The sequence below is a fragment of the Solenopsis invicta genome, chromosome 4 (genome assembly GCF_016802725.1).
Source record: "Solenopsis invicta isolate M01_SB chromosome 4, UNIL_Sinv_3.0, whole genome shotgun sequence".
Lineage (NCBI taxonomy): Eukaryota > Metazoa > Arthropoda > Insecta > Hymenoptera > Formicidae > Solenopsis > Solenopsis invicta.
This window is the reverse complement of record NC_052667.1, coordinates 4,027,092-4,047,769: the sequence shown is the minus strand read 5'-3', so window position 1 is coordinate 4,047,769 and position 20,678 is coordinate 4,027,092. Positions and strand designations below refer to the sequence as shown.

At 39.7% G+C, this 20,678-nt stretch overlaps 3 protein-coding genes across 4 annotated transcripts; 2 read left to right on the top strand and 1 right to left on the bottom strand.

Moving 5' to 3' along the window:
* The first annotated feature begins 1,229 nt into the window (after positions 1 to 1,229).
* Positions 1,230 to 9,896, top strand: LOC105195820. The gene is made up of 2 exons (XM_039448144.1): positions 1,230 to 1,851; positions 9,455 to 9,896. Exons 1-2 carry the CDS (start codon positions 1,771 to 1,773, stop codon positions 9,800 to 9,802), a joined length of 429 nt encoding a protein of 142 aa, XP_039304078.1. The 5' UTR covers positions 1,230 to 1,770; the 3' UTR covers positions 9,803 to 9,896.
* On the bottom strand, positions 3,686 to 7,961 carry LOC105195819 (major antigen). Its single transcript, XM_011161426.3, has one exon. It carries the CDS (start codon positions 7,813 to 7,815, stop codon positions 3,742 to 3,744), a length of 4,074 nt encoding a protein of 1,357 aa, XP_011159728.2. The 5' UTR covers positions 7,816 to 7,961; the 3' UTR covers positions 3,686 to 3,741.
* Positions 9,897 to 10,002: 106 nt separating the features above from the next.
* Positions 10,003 to 18,132, top strand: LOC105195821 (COP1-interactive protein 1). 2 transcript variants are annotated; one of them, XM_039448139.1, is made up of 8 exons: positions 10,003 to 10,439; positions 11,033 to 11,585; positions 11,780 to 13,657; positions 13,731 to 15,651; positions 15,848 to 15,934; positions 16,283 to 16,539; positions 16,657 to 16,740; positions 17,643 to 18,132. In XM_039448139.1, exons 2-8 carry the CDS (start codon positions 11,034 to 11,036, stop codon positions 17,982 to 17,984), a joined length of 5,121 nt encoding a protein of 1,706 aa, XP_039304073.1. In that variant the 5' UTR covers positions 10,003 to 10,439; position 11,033; the 3' UTR covers positions 17,985 to 18,132. The 2 variants fall into 2 exon arrangements, with proteins under 2 accessions (XP_039304073.1, XP_025992209.2); XM_026136424.2 differs by lacking the exon at positions 10,003 to 10,439 and having other exon boundaries at positions 10,841 to 11,585.
* Positions 18,133 to 20,678: the final 2,546 nt, after the last annotated feature.

Below are 20,678 nucleotides of genomic sequence, written 5' to 3'. Positions count from 1 at the left end.
GATTGGATGATCTAGAAGAATACACCAATAACTGCGAGCGTTCACTTAACTGTTGAGACCGCTAAATGCGACCATTGGCTGCGTTACACCGGTCTGTTCTTTTTAGCTGAACTTCTTACACAGTTCGTCTTTTCTCTTTTCTCCAATATGAAAAGAAAAAAAGAATAGATAAACCGCGCTAGTTCAGCGAAAAGGAACAGCAGCTTAATTAACATTCCTAGAAAATAACCTAGAAAAACAGCAGCTTAATTAACATTCAGTGATTTTTTTTATTATAATTGGTTTTTGCGAGGTTTATTGCTTTTTGTCCATGATGCTAGAAATCAGTCCGAAATCTTGGACAAAGAGAAAATGGACCAATCACATTTGAACGATTTGTCCAACTGATTAATGCGAGCAATTCTCTCTCTGTCCAAAATCTCGGATTGATTTTTAACATCGCAGACACAACGCTTATGACGCTGTCATTACAATGTTATGAGACAGACTAATCAAAGAAAAAAATAGATTTTTTTGTGATTGATTCATCGCAGCATCATAACATTGTTACAGCTATATTACACTGTTTTAGTCTGCAATCCAACAAAGAACTAAAAGCAAGAACCAATTAGATTAAAGAATCACTGAGCGCTGATTAAAGATCTATTTGCGTTAGCTAGTACTTTTTGCATTCAGCTTTTTTTTCTCTTTAACGTCCCAATTTCTAACTATAAACAAACCTTGAGCTGCGTTCGCTTTACAATTGTTATATAAAGTATTCAATATTGATTTATATTGGCAGAATTTAAATTCAGCAGAAAGTAAGCAAAAATCAATGGTAATTAAGGAATTTTAAAACCGTTGCAGACTGTTTTTTTAGCTGAACGCAGTTATTTGCTATTTGCATATATTTTTGTTGCTTAGAAACGAAATCGCTGCATTCGATATGTCCATTTGTTTAACAGTAAATTCGAAAGCTTTTTCATAAATTCAAATTTCATAAATTGAAATTTTTAGAATTTAATAATTTTTTAACGTCTATTTTTATTAATTTATATTAAAATAACTTTAATTAACTTTAATATTGATTTAACAGATTTTTTAGCTTAATAATTTATATTTATAATAGGATTAGCTAAAATAGATAATACATATATAGTTTATTAAAAAATTGCTAATGAATAATGTTAAACAAACATAAATTTATAAATACTTCTTTAAAAAAGAATCGGCTACGATCATTAGTAATTTTTTTATTAATGTATTAATAACAGTCAGACACAAAAAAAGTGTCATGCTCGAGAAATTAAATCTGCATTTTGAGGTTCTGAAACCGAATGTGACTTCAGAATTGCGCCATCAAATTAGGATTTTTTTTTACCAGAATTAATAGTGTGTAATTTAAAAAAAATAGCAATTTTTTGAGGGTAAAAAAAAATCCTGATATGATGACGCAATTCTGAGATCATATTTGGTTTCAGAACCTAAAAATACATAGAGATAAATGGGTCTAATCACTCGGACATGACACTTTTTTTGGTGTGAATGTGTAATTGACGTATATAGTTGTTTTTTTTTAAATACTGATTACTCTCAGTCTTTATTTACCAAATACATTCATCGACATCGCGATGAGGATGGCAGGAGTGGGGAAAAAACGAGCTTGCGCCAGCATACCGTGATTACAGTGATTTCCCGCAATTAAAGTCTGTTTAGTCATGGACCAGTACGTGAACTGCGTTCACGAAACGCATCTGACTGTGCAGCTCGACGCATTGCATTTTATTTGCAATGGTCTGCACTCATTGTTTGCCTCCGTGTGAAAACACAAAATATAAACGCAGCGAAGATAACGTCGATTTAGGAATAGAGGTGAAATTTATACTCTTCAAGTTAATAGAAAAACTTAAAAGAAAAACTTTCTCGCAGAATGGTAAATGAATTGACCTGTAATAATTTTCTTCATTCGTTTTAAAATTTAATTAATACTGTGTTAGATATTAGTCAACGCGAAATAAGTTTGTGAATTCTTAAAATTTTTGACGCTCGGATTAAAACAAAAAAAAACCAAAAAAGATTTAATTTTTAAAAATAGTTGTACAATAATTACTTTTTGAGGAGCGTATCAATTATTAATGTTGCGTCTCTTTTTGCATTAAGAAGCGATATTTTTACTTTACTAATTAAATCGATATCATATCAATCACTAATATTACATCTCTCTTTTGCACTAAAAAAAAACCGATGTTTTTTTTATTTCACTAATTTTATCGGCACGTGTCAAGAAGTTAAATATAAAAAACAAAATCAATATTTGAATGAAATCCGTTATAATGTCTGGCATATTTTTGATAAGGATAAATTAATCTCATGATTCGTCTCATTAACAGCGCGAAAGAGGCGTCTCTCTATTTGAGATTGCTCGTATGATACGCGATTGTACGTGCACGACATAATGCACGTCCGGATATTTAATCCGTGGAAATGTGACGAGTCACGGACAAAAATGCGCATCAACGTGTATCTCACGTGTGGAGTCGCAAAACAAAAGGGGCTTGTAACATCTGTCGTTACGACAATTCAATGTTTTTCGCGTGTGTGACGTCCGCTGTTACACGCGATCAGTTGATTTATCACGGAAGATATTACAAAATATACATCCGAACGCGTTTTCATATCGAGTACGATACACGCTTTCATCTCGCGCGTATGCCACGTGCGTGTTGCAGTAAAAAATTACGCGCGAAGCATAATTGAGCATAAAGCTATTACGTCCATCCGGTTATTGTGGGCTTTTTTTTTATAAAATAAATTTTTGGTGAAAAAAATTTTTTTTAATAAAACGAGATTATCGATCGCAATCTAAACAAAATAATATTCGACGCTATTCTGTCGCCAGACACTACTTTTATTTTTTTATCCCATTGCCAAAAACGATATCCGTTGTAGAAGCTTCGAACTTCAATAGAATTATAATATTTACTTCGTCTCGCGGAGACCTCGTCGAAATGTAATTGCGAGTGTTTAATAGAGTGAGAGTAAAGGTCGAAGACCGAGATGTGCAAGAAGAATGTAATTGTAGAGGCGCCGGAGGACCATCCACTCATTTGCAATGTGCCACGTCGCACTCTGGCAGTCTAGGGGAATGATAGATGAGCGCCAACTATGCCGCGCAAAGCGGGCTTTACGTTTTTGCTGAAATAATCTCAGACAAGGATTTTCGACGTGATGCCGTGGTCGTAGAGTATGCGATAATGGCTCGACATGCGCGCGCGATTAATGCATTATTACGCGCTCCACCGACACCGCTTTATCCTTATCGCCGTCACGCCGCTGTTGTCATTGTCCTGTTTGGCTTTAACTACTCGTCGCCCTAAAAGCTGAAGATGAAGCAGCCGCGCTTTCAGGAGGTTTTGTCAGTTGCTCTTAAAACGATTCCTGGGCGCTCGCTGGGAGAACACGCGCGAGTTACCTTCATAAATTTTAGAAGAACCACCCGTTACGTGGAATCTTTGGCAAGAAAAGAAACTAAATGAAGTATAAAACCTATTCTAAAATATAATGAATGAGCAAAGCACAATAAAATTATATTTATCTTTTTATCTCACAAGCTATTTTTGCTACGCGCTTCAATTACTTTTCTCCTTAATTAAATTAATAAAAACAAATTCACGATGTGAATTAACAAATATAGTAAAACGAATAGAGACAGTAAAATTTAATAAATTACAATAATACACAATTTAGTATACGCGTGCAACTTTAGGATTTTTGTCCCTCTATATGTTGTAAATTCTCTTCGACGGATTGCAGTCCAGGATTCTTGGGAGAGACGCGATCGAATCGATTTCGTCTGTTAATTAGCCGCAGATTATTTTCCGTAAAAATGTACTTCTTTAGATAGTCACTTAACGCGCTCTCGTAATTATTTTTTAATCTTTTCTCCGGCGCTTCCGACATCGTGGTACATTCATTCGTCCCTCTCGACGCATCCCGCGGACAACCCACCCTCAATCCCGCATTTATCTCCTTCAATTTTTCGTTAGCGCCTCGCAGGTCGTTCACTTTGAGCCTAAGATCGAAGTTCGACTTCCTCGAGGCGGCGAGCTCGTCCTTTAAAGCCACCCTTTCTGATCTCAATGCGTTTAATTCTTCCTTAAATGTCTCGAACTGCAACCTCAACGTCGCCTTCTCGTCCCTTAGATTCATCAGTTCGAGTTTCAAAGCCTGAATCTCCTCCGTCGCTTTACCGAAGTCGGCCTCCGTTTTCTCATCGTCGTCCGTCCGACAGGAGTTACGATTACTACGCGGGATATCCGCTTTCATCTTCAGCGTCCTATTCGACTCGGCCTCGAGCAGATCGATATCGAGCGCCGCGACACTTCTTTCGTTACCCTGGAACATCTCCGGATCATCGGGATAATTGCTTATTCCTTTCCCGCGCCAGATACTCGCGATCTCGGGTTTCCCCAGGATAGAACCGACGATCTGTCCGTCGTCCGGTGCTTCCGTCCACGCCACTAAGCTTTCGGTTCCGCCTTCCGCCAGTTCCATTGTATCCACGGAGTTTTCCGACCTCGAATTCGCCCGCTCTAATTTCAAAGCCTTATTCCCGCTTCTCGGTCTCTTTAGTTCAGCCTTCGGCTCGTCTTTGATCTCCGCTTTGTTATCATGGCCGGCGCGTGTATCAGATTCTACTTTGACTTCTGTTCCGCCGTCCCTCCATTCGCCAAATTCAACCTTTACGCTCGTACACGTGGTATTCGAGCAATTCTGCTTCTGTTTAATCTCGTTATAAGCGTCAGCGAATCCCCGCTCGCGGTCCCCCGCCGTAAGCGGACGCTGCGTATCGATCTTCTTTAAGTAATTCTTACGATCGTTATTTTCGTCGCGCAACGCGGCCGCGGCAAGCCGCAACGCCTCGTACTTCATTCGCTGGGTCTTGAGTTGATTACCGAGTGCTCGGCACTCGTTACCGATTTCATTTATTCTCGCTCTCGCGTCGTCCCTCTCCCGTCCCAGGGCGACGTTATCTCTCTCCCTCGTGTCGCAGGTAGCCTGCAGAAGAGCATTTTCCGCTTTCGCTTTGTCATTTTCGACCCTTGATTTATTCAATTCCATGGAAAAATATTCATTCTCCTCTCTCGCCTTATTCAACTGCTCTCGCAGGGCGACGTTCTCATCATTGAGCTCGTTAATACGCGTCGCGAACTCGTTCTTTTCTGTCAACAGCACTCGTACACGGTCTTCGGCCTCGGTATTCCGTAGAGACAGCGTATCCAAATCGTCGACGACCCTCGAGTGCTCCGATCGCAGGCGCGTCGAATCGGCGGCCGCGTCCGCGAGCTCCGCCCGCGCTCTCTCCAGCATCAACTTTAAATTCTCCGCGGCAGCCTCGTGCACGCTTATCTGCTCCCGAAGGCCGTTACGCTCGGACTTAAATTTGTTCACTTGATCTTGCAGCGCGGCGCACTTGTTATTGGCATCGGCCATCGACCCATCCAGCAATCCTTTCTCGGACCTCAACTCCGACAACTCCTCCTCGAGTTGTTCTTTCTCGTTTTCAAGCTGTTTGACTTTATCCTCCGACGCTTTGTACTCCGCTATCACTCTGTCGAATTCTCCCGACGTCGTTCTCTCGCCGGCGCTCGCCCGGCGGAGAACGTTCGATCGATACGTCAACGACTGCTCGTTAGACTCGAAATCAGAAATTTCACCCCCCAACCCGATCCTGTCACCGACGCTTTCATCTAGCGCGGACTTGAAATAGTCGCCGATTCGCTCGTCCGCCTTGTTCAGACTTATTTTAGACTCATTTGACTCGGCTTTCAAATACTCATCCCTGAGGTTTCGCGCACGTTCCTCGCCATTGTCTCGTGCCACCCCGCCGCTTTCCTTCGCCGAACTTTTCAATTCGCCCAGTCGCTCACGTTCCTCCTGTTTCCCAAGTCCCTCAATTATACTTCTCAGTTTTACATTTTCATCGGAAGTGATCCCAAGTTTCGCCTTCAGCTCCTCTATCTCGGCCCTAAGGGCCGCTTTCAACTCGTCCCCCTGGGTAATAATATTCTCAATTTTCTTGTCCCTCTCCCCGAGAATGTTACGCAACCTTGTCGTTTCCCCTAATAACGTCTCTTTATCATCACGAAGGTCCCGCAATTCTTTTCTCGCCGCGTCAATTTCAGCCTTCATCAGTTGCATTTCCGCGACACGTCGCTCGGAATGGTCGCGTTCAAGCGACAGCTCCAATATTTCTTGCCTCCCCCTTTTTATATCTTCTCGAAGAGTCCCGTTCACCTCGCGTGTGTCAGCGATAATCTTCTCGTACCTCTCACGATCTCTCTCTAATGTTAATTTGATGCTCGCATGCTCGTCGTTCAGCGCATTTATACGCTCGTCCTTCTCCAATAATTCCGATTTCAAACGCATGACCAAAGCTTCAAGCTGTTCGAGTCTCTCGCGTAAATTCGCGCGATCATCAAAAATTTCGAGTTCCTTCATCTTGCGGCACAGTCGCTCGATCAGGTCTTCCAGCGCCTCCGTTATTTTCTCGTTGCTATTTATAACTTCTGGCGAGGCCTGTTTCAAAATGCCGATCACTGCGATTGATTTTCTAACAATATCCTCGAGCTCCGTGACCTTAGTCATGTATCGCGAGCCGCTGACGCCACCAATTTTGCAATACTCGTTCATCGGTTTTATCTTCAATTTTTCAATCTCACTATCGATTTCCCGTAAGAAATCGTTCAACGAGGAAGCTGCTTCCAAGCATTTCTCGTACTGACCGCCATTCCCGCATAATCGTTTGTCCATCGGCACGTTCGATCGTCTGAGCTCCACGGACAGCACTTTCAGGTTTACCTTTAGATTAACCACTTTCTTCATGTATTTCAAACAGTCGGGATCGCCAGCGGCGATCATCGCCTCGCGATCGCACTTTAAATTGTTCCTCAAGTCGTTCATCAAACGCTCGACGTGTCTAACAACGTCCGTGATAACCGTGGCGTCCGAACTTTCGCTATAGTTCGCATTCTCGCGAATAACTTTCAGCCGGCCCATCTCCCCCATCAATTGCTCGGCGAGATTGTTCAATTCGCCGATCCTCTTCCGATATTCCGCGCTATTACCGCACCTCGAGCGCAACATGGCCCTCAATTTACCCAGCTTGAAACGCAAGCTCTTGTTTCTGGTCTTGCACCTGTACAAATTCTCGCTAACATTCACGAGCTCCTCCGACAGACCGATAATCATCTCTACGGTCTTACCAATCGCGTTCGCGAAGATTATTTCGATCGTTTGGTCGCCTCTCGCAAACTCGTTCAGCTCGTCCCTGAGTCGCTTTAACACGACATTCGTCTCACTCTCCTCGGTCTCTTTCAGCCGCGTCTTCAAATGCAAAATCTCGTCGTTCATACGCTGTCTCTCGCTCGAGAATTCATTCTCGAGCGCGACAATCTTATCGCTTATTTCGCAAACGGCGACACTCGCGATCTCCTCCTCGGTTTTCGCCAGAGCGCGCCTCAGACTCGTTACCTCGTTCTCCAAAGCGCCGTTCGCCTGCTCCAACCGGCTAATCTCCGCCTTCTGATGCACGATCAAAGGATCGATCTGCTGGTTATCGTTCCCATTCTTGTCATCCACACACAGAGCCATTTTCATCCGCCAGATATTACTCTTCAGTTTCGCGCTATCTTCCCGCCAATCTCTCATCTGCCGCATCACGTTATGTAGCTTGTGCAATGTCGCAACAGCCATTCTGGCGATTCTCGTCTTTTCCTCGACGGCGACGTCAATCGCGATCACTGACAGGTAATCGTCGAGGTATTTGTCACTCATTGTCGCTTCCTCAATTTTATTAGAATTACGTGATACGTGACAAAACGCATTCCGAGGGGAATAATAAACCTCGCTAAATGTCAATATTAGATATTAAACATTTATATAAAAAGTCCTTTATAAATATATATATGTTTGTATATTAAATTTATGACTTTACCTTTATGCAGATTTTCATTTAAATTATTATTAATTTTCAAAAATGTTCCGTCGTAGTTAGCACATTGTACCACTTGTAAATCTAATATAAACGTTAATTAATTTTTATTATTTTATTAATTACATTTGTGCACAAATGAGCATTTTTTTTTTTTATTAAAACGTGCATATCGTAGCAACATTAATAACTTGCACAAATTTTTAATTGTCTACAAATACAATGTTTCGTCAACTTGAAAATTTACATGTCGAAATGTCACTAACGAGCGAATGCCTCGGAAAGTCGGAGAAATCGATTTTTATGTAACGCGTGATAGAAAAACAGGAATACAGATATCTTCACGTTTCAGGTATCCGTTGCATATATACCTGCGATACATTTGCGTTATTTACTGTACATACATCCTGTAAGAGCTAAGAACCCGTCCGTTGTTACTCCAATTCGATTAAAACGAAACGGTGATTTTGCACGAGTAATGCGGCGAGAGCAAAAAGGGGGCGGAAAGTTTTGTGAAGTTCCTTCTAAGCCCCGCGCCGCACACCCGTGTTTTCCTCCTTCCTTTGCAATTACCGCGCAGATTTAATTGATGACGGGCCTTCTCGATAAGTTCTCGAACAGAACCGAACTGTGGTCCAAGTGCTCTCGAAACTCTCGAAACTTAAGAAGCGTTCAGTATCGCTGCGCTGGGGGTCCTCAATATCGGAACACCTAATAAGACTGCTCTAACGAGGACTGCTCGCCGGGCATACTGCGCGCAATTTAATTATAGCGACCGCTTAATTATGTGGCTTGTACGTAATCGGTACTTCCGGTTTCTCGGTGCGCGCGAACTTTGCTCGGTGAATAATGCGCGTGTTCTCTAACGTCTCCATCTGCAAACTGTCACAAACGACAATAATATCTCACATTATACCCTCTAACGATGAAAATTCTTGCGACGCCACGTGTGTAAGAGAATTCATTTGATTTATTCTATCTTTACATATCACTGAAGATTTGATCTATTTTATGAACAATTTCGCGAATTAAATTATTCGAAGTTCAATCGGCATTATAAATTAAATCGAGTTATATCGATCTTCGTTGTCGATGTCACCGCGTGTCCAACTCGCTGAGAATAATACCAAAAATATTTCTGACTGACGTTTCACGATTTTCCGCGCACAATCTCCTATCTCTATGCATAAAAAAATTTTATCTTGGCGAAGCTTTTTTACGGAACAATGATAACGCACTCCACCGTCGCGGGTTATCTATGCATTGACCTGTGAGTCGTAAATAACTTGTTTTCCATCCCGATAATGTTAGAAGTATGATATAGAATTAGCGCTTGACACCAAGTAACTTTTGCATTTTTTATTTCGGACGAGCTTCGGCAAAGAGCGTTGTAATGACTGTACGAGTGTTTCCAGGATAAATTCGTACCGTAGATCGCACATCATGCAGAAAGGTTAAAAGTGGACCTCAAAATTGTACCAGGTCATGGACGATCGATACGCGCCACCGTTTTGTTCATGCGGATGCCATGCACCGCGGCCGCCAAAGCCGATCGAATCGCCACCGCACGAGCCATGCTGCTGCTGCGACTACAACCCCTTCAGCGACAATTCCAAAGAGTCGGAGATCTACGATCTGCCGTTCGCCCTGAGAAAACTGACGGTAATGAAGTGCCAAATGAAGAAGTGGCGCATGGAACGGCTGCAGCTCGAGAGCGAAAATAGGTCTCTGAAACAAGCCCTACGATCATTCGGTATCGATGTTCCACTTCATAGCCGAACTTTTCCTTGTCTACCTTTGCTCTCTTTATGCTCTGTATATCTATTGTAGAATAAATTTCATAAGAAAAAATCGTTTTTCTCGAGTGTGTGTGTATATATATATATATATATATATATATATAAAGTATAATTTTAGCGCGGCACTTTTCCCGTGTTTCATTTATGGAACGGTTTCCGTATAATAATAAAATGTGTCCTATATTGATTCTAGATATTACGCGGAATATCGTACAAAAATATTTTGCTAAGTTAAATATTTCATTATGTTAAACGATTCTCCAATAGATATCTTATTTTATAAATGTATATATTATTTTATAAATTCCACTGTTCGCGTTCTTTATTTTAACATTTCCATAGCTCTTATCGATATGTACAACTCAATGCAAGAGATCCTTGTTTTCTTAGTTATATACAAGAGAGTACCAAATACATTTCGGGCGGTCAAGTAATTTTCGTATAGGTGTGAAGCCCGACGGGGTATTGGGTACTGATCCCTTGCTCGTGCATTACCGCGAGGAAAACGAAAGGCTGCAGAATGCAAATGAGGAGCTGGCGGAAAAAGTTCGCAACCTCGAGGAGAGTCTCGCCGAACGAGATTGCTGCGACGATCCGTGCGAAAAAGTTAAATACGTGAGGGAGAAAATAGCAGCGCTGAGAGATCGTTTTGCTGCCGAAAAAAAACAGTATGCAATGCCTATTGACTATGAAATTTTGCTAAGACAGTTTAATGAGTCTCTCCCTTCTTTCCTTCCTTCCTTCCTTCCTTTCTCTCTGCATATTGCTTTAATGGACGAAAGAATAGCCGTGCAATAAGCAGGAGATGAAGGGTAAAAAGAGCCACTTTACGAAGAGAACGGTTTTGCTGGAGTATCTAAAAATTGAGCAAGATGTAGATCTAAAAATATTTATTTTATTGGATCATTCAAAGAAATATTAGGATTTTCAAACGTGATGACCAATGCTGAAAAACATTGTAGCAATTTTAACGTCCTACATAATTATTTTGATGATCTAAGAAAATTGTTTACGGATAATGTATCCGATTTAATATTTTTAATATTTTTGCAAAAAAAAGAACATTCCTCTCGTTTGTAAAATTAATATTAAATCGTTCGGAAATTATCGTAATGAATAGCTTTATATTTCACAAAATTGTATAGCTTTAAAAGGAGATTAATCACAGTTCGTCAATCGCTATATTTCCTTGAAAACCATCTATCTTCATTAAATGCGGCACGCCAATATAATTACGTGCAAACTGTTGATATCGTGACAGAATGCGAGACACGATATCGCATCTGAAGCTGAAGCTGGTGGAAGCCGAGGAGGATACTTCCTGTGCGGCATTAAATCGTTTGAGGGCAAAGCTTCGTGAGTTAATGAAAGATGGTCAGAAGGCTGATCAACAGGTGTCCGTGGTTGTCGAGAGATCAATGCAGACATCGGTGGATCTATCAAAGAGCTACGAGGATCTGTTACGAACGGAGCGTCTGCAAGCTGAATTGACGCAGATTCGCCGTTCAATAGAGGAGGTTGTTACACCGGTCTCAGAGGAGAGGATCCTTCCTCTACCTACAGATGAGGAAGAAATGGACATGTCGACACTGCTAAGCCAGTTACGTAATTGCGAGACGCTCCTGGCTGAATTGAAAACGCATTTGGATGAGAAGACGGCTTACGCGGAGGCTCTACGAAGCGAACTCGATCAACAGAAAGCCGCCGCCGTCGCCGCACCGTCGTTAGATCTGGATCAGTTAATCGTCAGTCCTACGACCACGATGGATGAAATGGCCGAAATGAAGGAGGAACCTGGAAAACCTGACGATAAGGTATTTTCTCCTTTGTTTCTCCGCGTTTATAAATGTTCGATGATTGGTCGCTCGTGCGATACGTTAAAAGTCATAAATGTTTTACGCCGACACGCAGACCTCTGTTTCGTCGAGATGATACAAATGCTAGAGAATGTTTATGCTTGTCCAAAACTCTGTAGTAGTATTCATGACAATTGGGTGTTTGTTCGCAGATTACGGAGCTACTCGGAAGCCTGCGGCAGTCGGGACTGGCACGGGATGTGCAAGCCGTGAGTAAGTTGCAGAGCGAGATCGAAGATATGAGGTCCCAGCTGTATAATCTTGAGACGGAGAAAAAGGAACTTCTCGATGAGCTGGGGAAGATACGAGATGTGGCGGCCGAGAGAGACTATCAAATAAATGAACTCCGCAACGAAAATGAGCTTCTGAAGGAGCACGTTGAGACAACGAAATCCGAACGCGACGAATTAAATATCAAGAATGCATCGTGGGACAGGGAAATTCGAAAAACACACGAAGAATTGGGGGCAGTTAAAGAAGAAAATAATGAATTAAGGAGCGAGATCGATAAGTTGAACGTTGACCTGCGTCTTGAGGAAGAAAAATTTCAAGTGGCGCAAGAAGAGCTACGGAGCATGAGGGGCGATTTGCATAGTCTCGGGGCAGAGAATGAATTCTTGAAAGAGACATTGGAAAATGCTAAATTAGAGACTAACGAACTTAAAGAAGAAAATGTTGCTTTGAAAAACAATCTTGATAACATGATTAAGGAATTGGAATCTTCGAGAGCGATAAATAATAATGTTAAGACAAGGCTGGATCAATTATTATCCGAGAATGAGCATTTAAAGAACGAATTAGAGAGGCGAATGGCGGAGACTGATCAATTAAAATCCGAAGGGGTTGCATTGAAGGATGGCCTCGATAGACTGCTACAAGAAATGGATAGATTAAAGGTTGAGAGCGATAAACTGAAGGACGAAAGTGCTGTTGTTAAAACCGAAAGAGACAATCTGACGACTGAAAGGGACAACTTGAAATCCGAGAATGGTCTTCTTAAAGACAACCTGTCTAAGACAAATGTAGCGTTAGACGACGCAAAGAAACAATTGAACAAATTTAAAGTCGAGAATGAAGTTCTTACAGAAGAATTGGAGAAGGCTAATGTAAATAATAACAAGCTACTCGCGGACTTGAATACTTCGCAGGGCGAAATGGCAAAGTTGAAGTCGGAGAACAGAAAATTGTTACAAGAAGCGGATGATGGGAAAGAACAACTAACAAAATTATCGTCCGAAATAGAAACTCTGAAAAAGGATGTGGATAATACAAGTAATAAATTGACGAGGGCAAATAACGAAGTTGCAGATTTGCGGCGAGGAGCGGCCGAGTTAAATAATGAACTGAAAGAGGCGAAAGTTATAAACGAACAGCTAAAGGCAGATATTCACCGAACGGAAACAGAGAACAAGGACATTAAGGCGGAGATGAGTAGCTACAAAGACGAAAATGATAGGCTAAACACGAAACTAAATAAACTGAATGAACAAATAAATTTATCGACGGAAGAAGTAAACAAATTAAGAGGACAACTCGACGACGCCGAGGATCGGGTTAAGCTTCTCGAGGCTCAGATCGCTAGTTTACAGACTGATAAGGACAGGATGCAAAATGAGATCAACGCTTTGCAAAATGAGATCGGAAAACTGAAACTAGATCTAAGTTCGGAAACTGTTGCTAAACGAGACATTCAGGAAGAATTAGCGGCGTTAAAGAACGAGATGAAAAATTTGATCTCGAAGATCGACGAGATGAAGGTGCAAAGTCATGTTCTGAAAGAAGAGAGAGACGCCCTCAAAAGCGAGCTGCTGAATCTGGGCAAGGAATCGTCGAGCCTAAGGACCGCGAATGCTGAGATGATGAGCGAGATTAATAATTTAAGACCGGCTATATCAGATCTTCAATCGCAATTATCTAAGGCGGAGGAAGATATTGAATATTGGAAGTTGGAAAATTGCAAGCTTAAAATGGACGTAGATAAGTTATCCATCGAGACTGACAAGACAAAGGAAGCTTTAAACGTCTGTAAGGTAGAGATAATTAGTTACGTATTTCTCCTGTAACTTCTTGTACCTTTGATAATAAACACATTAAAATTCATAGGTTGAGCATCAGGCATTAGAGAAAGAGATAACGAATCTTAGAAACGAGAAGATTAAGCTCGAGGGAGAAATAGCGGAGCTTAAAAATTCGTTAAAAGGACTAAATCTGTCTTCATTCGCCGAAAAATCTGCTAAAGAAAAGGCTGTGGAGGAACTGACGAAGGTTAAAGACGAGGCCGTTGCTTTAAGAGAGGAGCTTGAAACATTGAAAACTGAATTGATTAAATTAAGAACAGAGAATGATAAAATAAGAGATAAAGAGGAGAGCTTGTCGCGTCAAGTATCAGCATTAAAGGCAGAACTTGAAAACACAAAAAATGAAATGTTAGCTTTGAAAACGGACAATGACGCATTAAAATCGAAAACGAATACGCTAACGGCTGAAAACAACAAATTGAAAAATGAATCGAATAAGCTGATGTCCGAGGTGGATGGCCTGAAACTGGAGAACACGGATCTGAGGAAAGAACGACAGAAATTCGAGGAAGAATTTGGCAAACTGAAAGGCGAGGGTGATGGGCAGAGGGCTGAAATTAAAAGTCTGAAGTCCAGCCTGACGGCTGAACAGGCATTATCAGAAAAAATTAGATTGGAATTATCTGCTAGCCAATCGGAAAACGATAGATTGAGAGCGGAGCTGGAAAATCTGCAGAAGAATTTCGATGCTCTTGAATTGGCGAATGGCAAGTTGAATAGCGAAGTAGAGGATTTAAAGAAAACGTCGATCCACGCGCAGGACGAGGTGAACGCATTGCAATATCGTTTGGCCACGTTGCTGGAGGAGAAGGAGGCACTTTTGAGTGAGTTAGATAGTTTACGAGCGGAAGTGAGTGGATTAGGTAAAGAAGTTGTGTCGGGTAAAGCTGCGAAGGAAGCTGCCGAGAAAAAGGCGATCGTTCTAAGCGGCGAATTAATGGAGCTAAAGGCGGAACTGGATAAGACGCGCGTGGAAAATGAAAGTTTGAAATATGAGACGAACGATGTGAATAAACGACGCGCTGTACTGGAAAACGAAAATGACGCTCTGAAAATCGAAAATACTAAAATAGCAGTGGAACTCGATTCCTTCAAGTTGGATTTAGCAAAAGTGAAGAATGACCTCGATAAATCCGAGAATCAGAACAGCGAGTTAAAGGCAGAGATCGACGAATTGAAGAAAGTACTCGGCAATGCCGAAACAAAGATTAAAATTTTAGATGAACAGCTTGTTGACTTGTCGAATGAAAAAGAGAGGGCCAGAAATGCCCTGGCCCAATTGCAAGACGATTTGAATAGATGCAGGGCGGATAACGAACGATTAACAATCGAATTGGCCGCCTCGGAAGATCGGTCGTTAGCGATACAGAGAGAATTGGAGAAGACTGAAATCGAAAATGGCAAATTAAAAGATGATTTGGCGAGAGTGAGGATGGAGCGTGATAAAGAGCGGCAAGATTTAGAGAAGTTAACGACAGAAAATGAAGAATTGCGGGACAAGCTAAGAAGAGCGCAGAATGAGATCAATAAATTAAAAGAGAATATCGAGAAATCGAAAGGTGATTTTATAGAGGATGTGGACGATATCGACAGGTCTGAAAATGAATTGAAGAAATTGATGATCGAGATAGACAAGGCGAGAGAAGATTTAAGGCACGCGACGGAAGAGAATAATAAATTAAAAATGATCAATGAAGGTCTCGAATTAGAAGTAGGTCGATTCAAAGCGTGGCAGGACGAAATAAAACATTATCCTGAGCATGTTATTGATACGGAGGACCAAATTCGACAACTGTTTGTCGAGAATAATGTGCTGAAAATGGAAAACGTGGAACTAAAATCCAGTTTGGATGACTGTCAAGCTGAAAAGGCGCGCTTAAACAACGAAATCAGTAATTTGCAGAACGAAAAGGTTAAATTACTGAAATCTCTCTCTCCTGACGTAGGTTCGTATCGGTTCTTTCGATATATATTATTGGAAAATGTTAGCGCGGCTATTTTAAATCAATGGACATAATTCAGCCGTATAATACGTTTCATTCGTTCGGTGGTTTTTGGCGGGTCTTTTTCCCATCATTGAATTTTGTTCGGCCGCGCTCGCATTAAAAGGAATTAAAAGGAAAGACATCTTTGTAATTCCAGAGGCTGGCGTGATTAAACCGGATGAATGCGGCGACTTCGTTAAGGCGAATGAATTACTGAAGAAGCAAATTGAAAAGCAATATGACGGTAAAAACTTGCATAAAAACTTTTTCAACTGTTTTGTCACTCCGACAGTTTTTATCGCGCCGTAGAAACGCGGATTTCCTTATTCATAGCCCCTAATTAGTCCAGCTAATATCTTAATAAGTTAAGTATTTTCACAAACTTGAGACACTCGAAGGCAACATTTTGCAAATTATTACATTCTATTAATTACGCAACGTCGGCGCAAAAAGTCGTACGTCATTTTTATGCAGAATGCTAACGATATCTAGATCTTTTGATGATACGCAGAGAGCGCGTGCGACACGAACAACAACTCTGATTACATAATTTTTGCAAGTTAGTTCTACATTTGTTCTCGCAATACAACAGCCGTGCAACGTGTGCGTGATTATATACAATATGTGGATGGCAAAATTCCATCGAGACCGCCGATGGCGACGACGCTAGACGATGATTTTGAGATCAATCGCTGGACCGTGCCGTCCATTGTGGAGTTATTAAAAGAATCGCAAAAGCTATCCGAGAGTATCTATTTAGCAGAGATCGAGGTACAGGATATCGATGAACTGTTGAGACTGCTTAATAAATGCAGGATGGATAATGAGAATTACATAAAGCAATTATCGGTGAGGCTAATAATAGGTAGCGCTAGTTTAATACGCGTCCTATTTGATGATTTATCCCAAGGGTAATTTGAATTTTCCGACTTGCATATTAACGCCGGAAATGAATCGTTTCCCCAGGAGCTTGGTGTGGAAGTTACCAAGGTTGCAGGTGCGGATAATGGCGATGAGCTTGCAGCTTTTGACCCTGAATCTTGGTTGAAAGTATGTACGTGCGGTGATAAGAGTTCATTTTGCTGGTCCGCGCTTGCTTCTTCATATCTATTAAATCTCACGTCAATTTTTCTTCTATTTGTAATAAATGAACGAAAAAATATTTTCTCTAAATATATACGCGTAAAAAATTATTCTAACTATATATCTCTATTTGGTCACCTACATAAATGGATATACGTATGTATGTCGATATTTTTTATTTTATATTTTATCGATTTTATAGTCGAATCTTATATTTAAACCTTTACCTAGAAAATTATTGAGCACTAAGAACTACTTTCAACATATATAGCTATTTTCGTTATTTAAATATGTTGCTATACTCCGTCATGCTAGAATTTCGTTGGTATCTTATTTAAGTCTGTCTTTTATTTCAACCTCTCTTGAATATTATCTCAAGATGTCATCAACCAATCGCGGATTAGATCGCATTTTAACATCTAAAGATATTACATAAGACGGCTTTGAAATAAAAATCAATATAAATGTCAGTCATACACATCTAGATATATTGTTAAAATAATTTTTTTGAGCTTCTGTGGCTACTTATTACTACTATCTCAGAAGTGAGAGATACACAAAAATTTTTTCAAAATATATTTGAATAAAATTATTAACGAGACAAAATTTGCAATTTATAGAACTTAGAATAGAGTTGTAAAATATATAATATTATAAAATTATAAATATATGAAATATATATAATTATTATATATTAAAATTAATTTCTAGATATATGTTTATGCACTAATTAATGAAATAAAAGGAAAATATATTTGGTTTATTTTTATTACTCCTAAAATTGCAATCTGAGATAGCAGCAGTGAGCGAATAAAAGCCTTAAACATAAATAACTCGTCTGTGAAAATATTTGCGTCTGTCTCTTCCAGTCTTTGACACTAACACAACTGGCTGAGCTGCACGATAAGATCTGTCTGTTGACTTCAAATATGGTGCAACAAGATAGCAGCGCTGCGGTCTGCGATCGATCAGCGATTAACCGGGACCACGGTAGCGATCGGCTGCGGGCGGATTACGATGCCTTAAACCGGCGGATCGCCGCCTTGCAGAAGCAAATAGCTGAGAAGCAGATTGAGGCGGGGTGGAAGCTGCAGGAATTAAGACGAGCTCTTCGTCTTGAGCAGGCAAACCTGATTCGAATCGCTGATCGGATGAATCTCGAAAAGAGACGCAACTTGGCTCTCCACCTCACTATGGACGATTCAACGTGACATTCTCTTTCCATCGGTGGATATGTTAAAAGTGGTGCTTGCTTCAGGCAAATTCTTGTGGCTGAACGCGCAAAAATGAGGCAAAATATTCTTTATATCCTCCCTTCTTTTACAGTATATAAAATAAAGACACGATATAAGAATTCGATCGATAGTCAAAGGCTTTTACGTGAATCAGAATTCAGTACATTTCAGACTATTTGATTTTTTAAATAGTTGTTCTGTAAGAATATCACTTCAATCAATTTCGATTTGCTTTAATCGACGATTAACTCTATTAACAGTGTTGCCAACAACTCGTATTTATTAAATAATAAAAAATTATTTATTTCATCTATATTAATCTATAAAACTAAAATATATCAGAGGCTATGATCGGATGTACGTTATAAAAGGAAAAGAAGAGAATTTTGCGTCATGTTCTAATAATAAATTGTTTTACTTTTCATACCGGCAACTCTATCGATCGTCAATTAAAATTAAGCGGAGTTGTTCGAAGTGACTCTAATAATTATAGCAACGCCGGGCAGACCGAATAAAATAACGCGTCGTTCTTCGATTATAATTATTACAACCCTTTCAAAAGACCCCGCTCTGCTTTCGCGTTTCTCCCCCGCTCCCACGATTCGAATGGCCGCAACAATCTCCTAGGCATATAATTGCGATAACGTACTATATTCAGCAACAACACGGTTTTGTTGCTAATCACGATGGAATAATAACAACTAATGAGAGCCGCTTGTTTCGCGGCGCATGCTTGCGCACGTCGCCACGTGCGATAACGTGATTTCCTGTTTCATTTCGGAGGTCGCGTTGTTCGATCGAGATTAATTCAATTGTATCGTACCGCATCCGTTCCCACGACTTTACCCGGCTCGTCGATGCGACGACCGCCGACGCGCGGGTGTGCACGTTGGCTCAATAGAAAGGCGAATGCCGTCGACAAAGAGTAAACATATAATTGAAATGCGCGGGTAGATCAAACGGTAAATGAATTGTCGAAATCCATTTAACTGTATGTCCACCGCACAGAATTGAAATAAACTCGTAAAAAGCAAACCGCCGTGAGAGCGGGCGCATTAATACGACGTGACGTTAGCAAAACATCTTTTTCCTTATTTCGCCTTTTTTAGGCTGAAACAAAAGGATTTTGAAAAGTATATATTTTAATAGCTATATAATCTCAGCAAGCAATGTCTAGACACGAGGCACAAAAATGCATATAAGCTACAATAAACAGTCGCGACTTAAATTCCAATAAACAGTATGATCTTCGCATTATATGATAATAACAGCATGATGAATCATGATGATTTTGTAAAGTAATATTTTTCCTTAAAATATTAAATTATCAACACTTGAAGATAAGCTGCACCGAGATATTTAAAATTTTATTTTATTTTACTAAAACATTTTTTATTAATACAGATTATAAATAATATTTGTTTGTTCATGTTTTACGCCTTTGATGTTAGTATATAAATTGCCGCGAAATTGCCGCGAGTCTTATCAATTTATCATAAAAATACGGTTTTAAGAGCGACTGTTATTACGCATGTGCAATGAGATTCTGTTACGCAATGAGAGAATGAATTATACATATTAAAAAATTCAATTTTTTTTTAGAGAGATTTGTCAGAGACGAAATTGCTAAGAGAAAATATAGAAGAGGGTATAACATTTTCTTAATTAAAGCATGTATTTCAAACCGTAGATAATATTTAGTTTTTGGAGTCAGTACAACGAGAATGCTTTGACGAGCTTCAACGGAAGAAAGCTAATGAAAAATTTTTATGTAATAAAAATACTTTTTGTACGTGTATAATTTTTTATTTTCATTTATATGACATTTTCTAGGAAGATATTATCTTCATCGTTCCAAACATATTGTCGTGTAATTTTGTTTTACACAATTTCAATGCACTTTTTGTATTATATGTCTATAAAATTTTAGAGACCCATAAAATATATGCACATATAAAAGATGTAAGCGTTAGTTATATGACTTGTTCTTACTCCGATTGTAAAAGAGATTTCTCCTCACAATACCAGCGATGGTAGGGGACGTATAGATACCAACGTGGTATTAGTGAGGGATTGCAGCGGAATGATTTATGTATTTTAAAAAATGACTTGGTACATTTATGCGCTTAGTTTGAGTTTCCAGCTATCTTGCGTATCTACCAGAGTGTAACTCATTGCATTTCCATATTTTCATTTCTATCTGAGATTGAGATTCTAGAATCGACGTTTAATTAAACATTTCGCTGTGGCACCACAACAACGGTAACAAGAACATCCACGATTAAGCCGATTCTCCGGAAGTAATTAATCATACTTATTATTATCAATACGAATGTGGTTTCCCATTGCCCGTTCGTATCAACCTGTTCCAGATGCGAAATATCATTTCGGACTAGATGAGAGTAAAATATCGCAGTAGAATATAAACAAAATAAAATGCTACAAATAAATATTTTTAAAAAATATTTAAATCTTTGTCAAATTATTTAACTTCAAAGAAATATTTGTTTGTAACGTGACAGATAAGAAATTAATAATATTTTAATATTTTGGAAAAGTACAAAAATTTTTCTAAATATTATTTTCATTGCAGCTATGTATAAATAATATTTATTGCAAAGTTACTAAATATAATGGAAATCTGTTTGTTTATTTTCTGAAAATCCACAT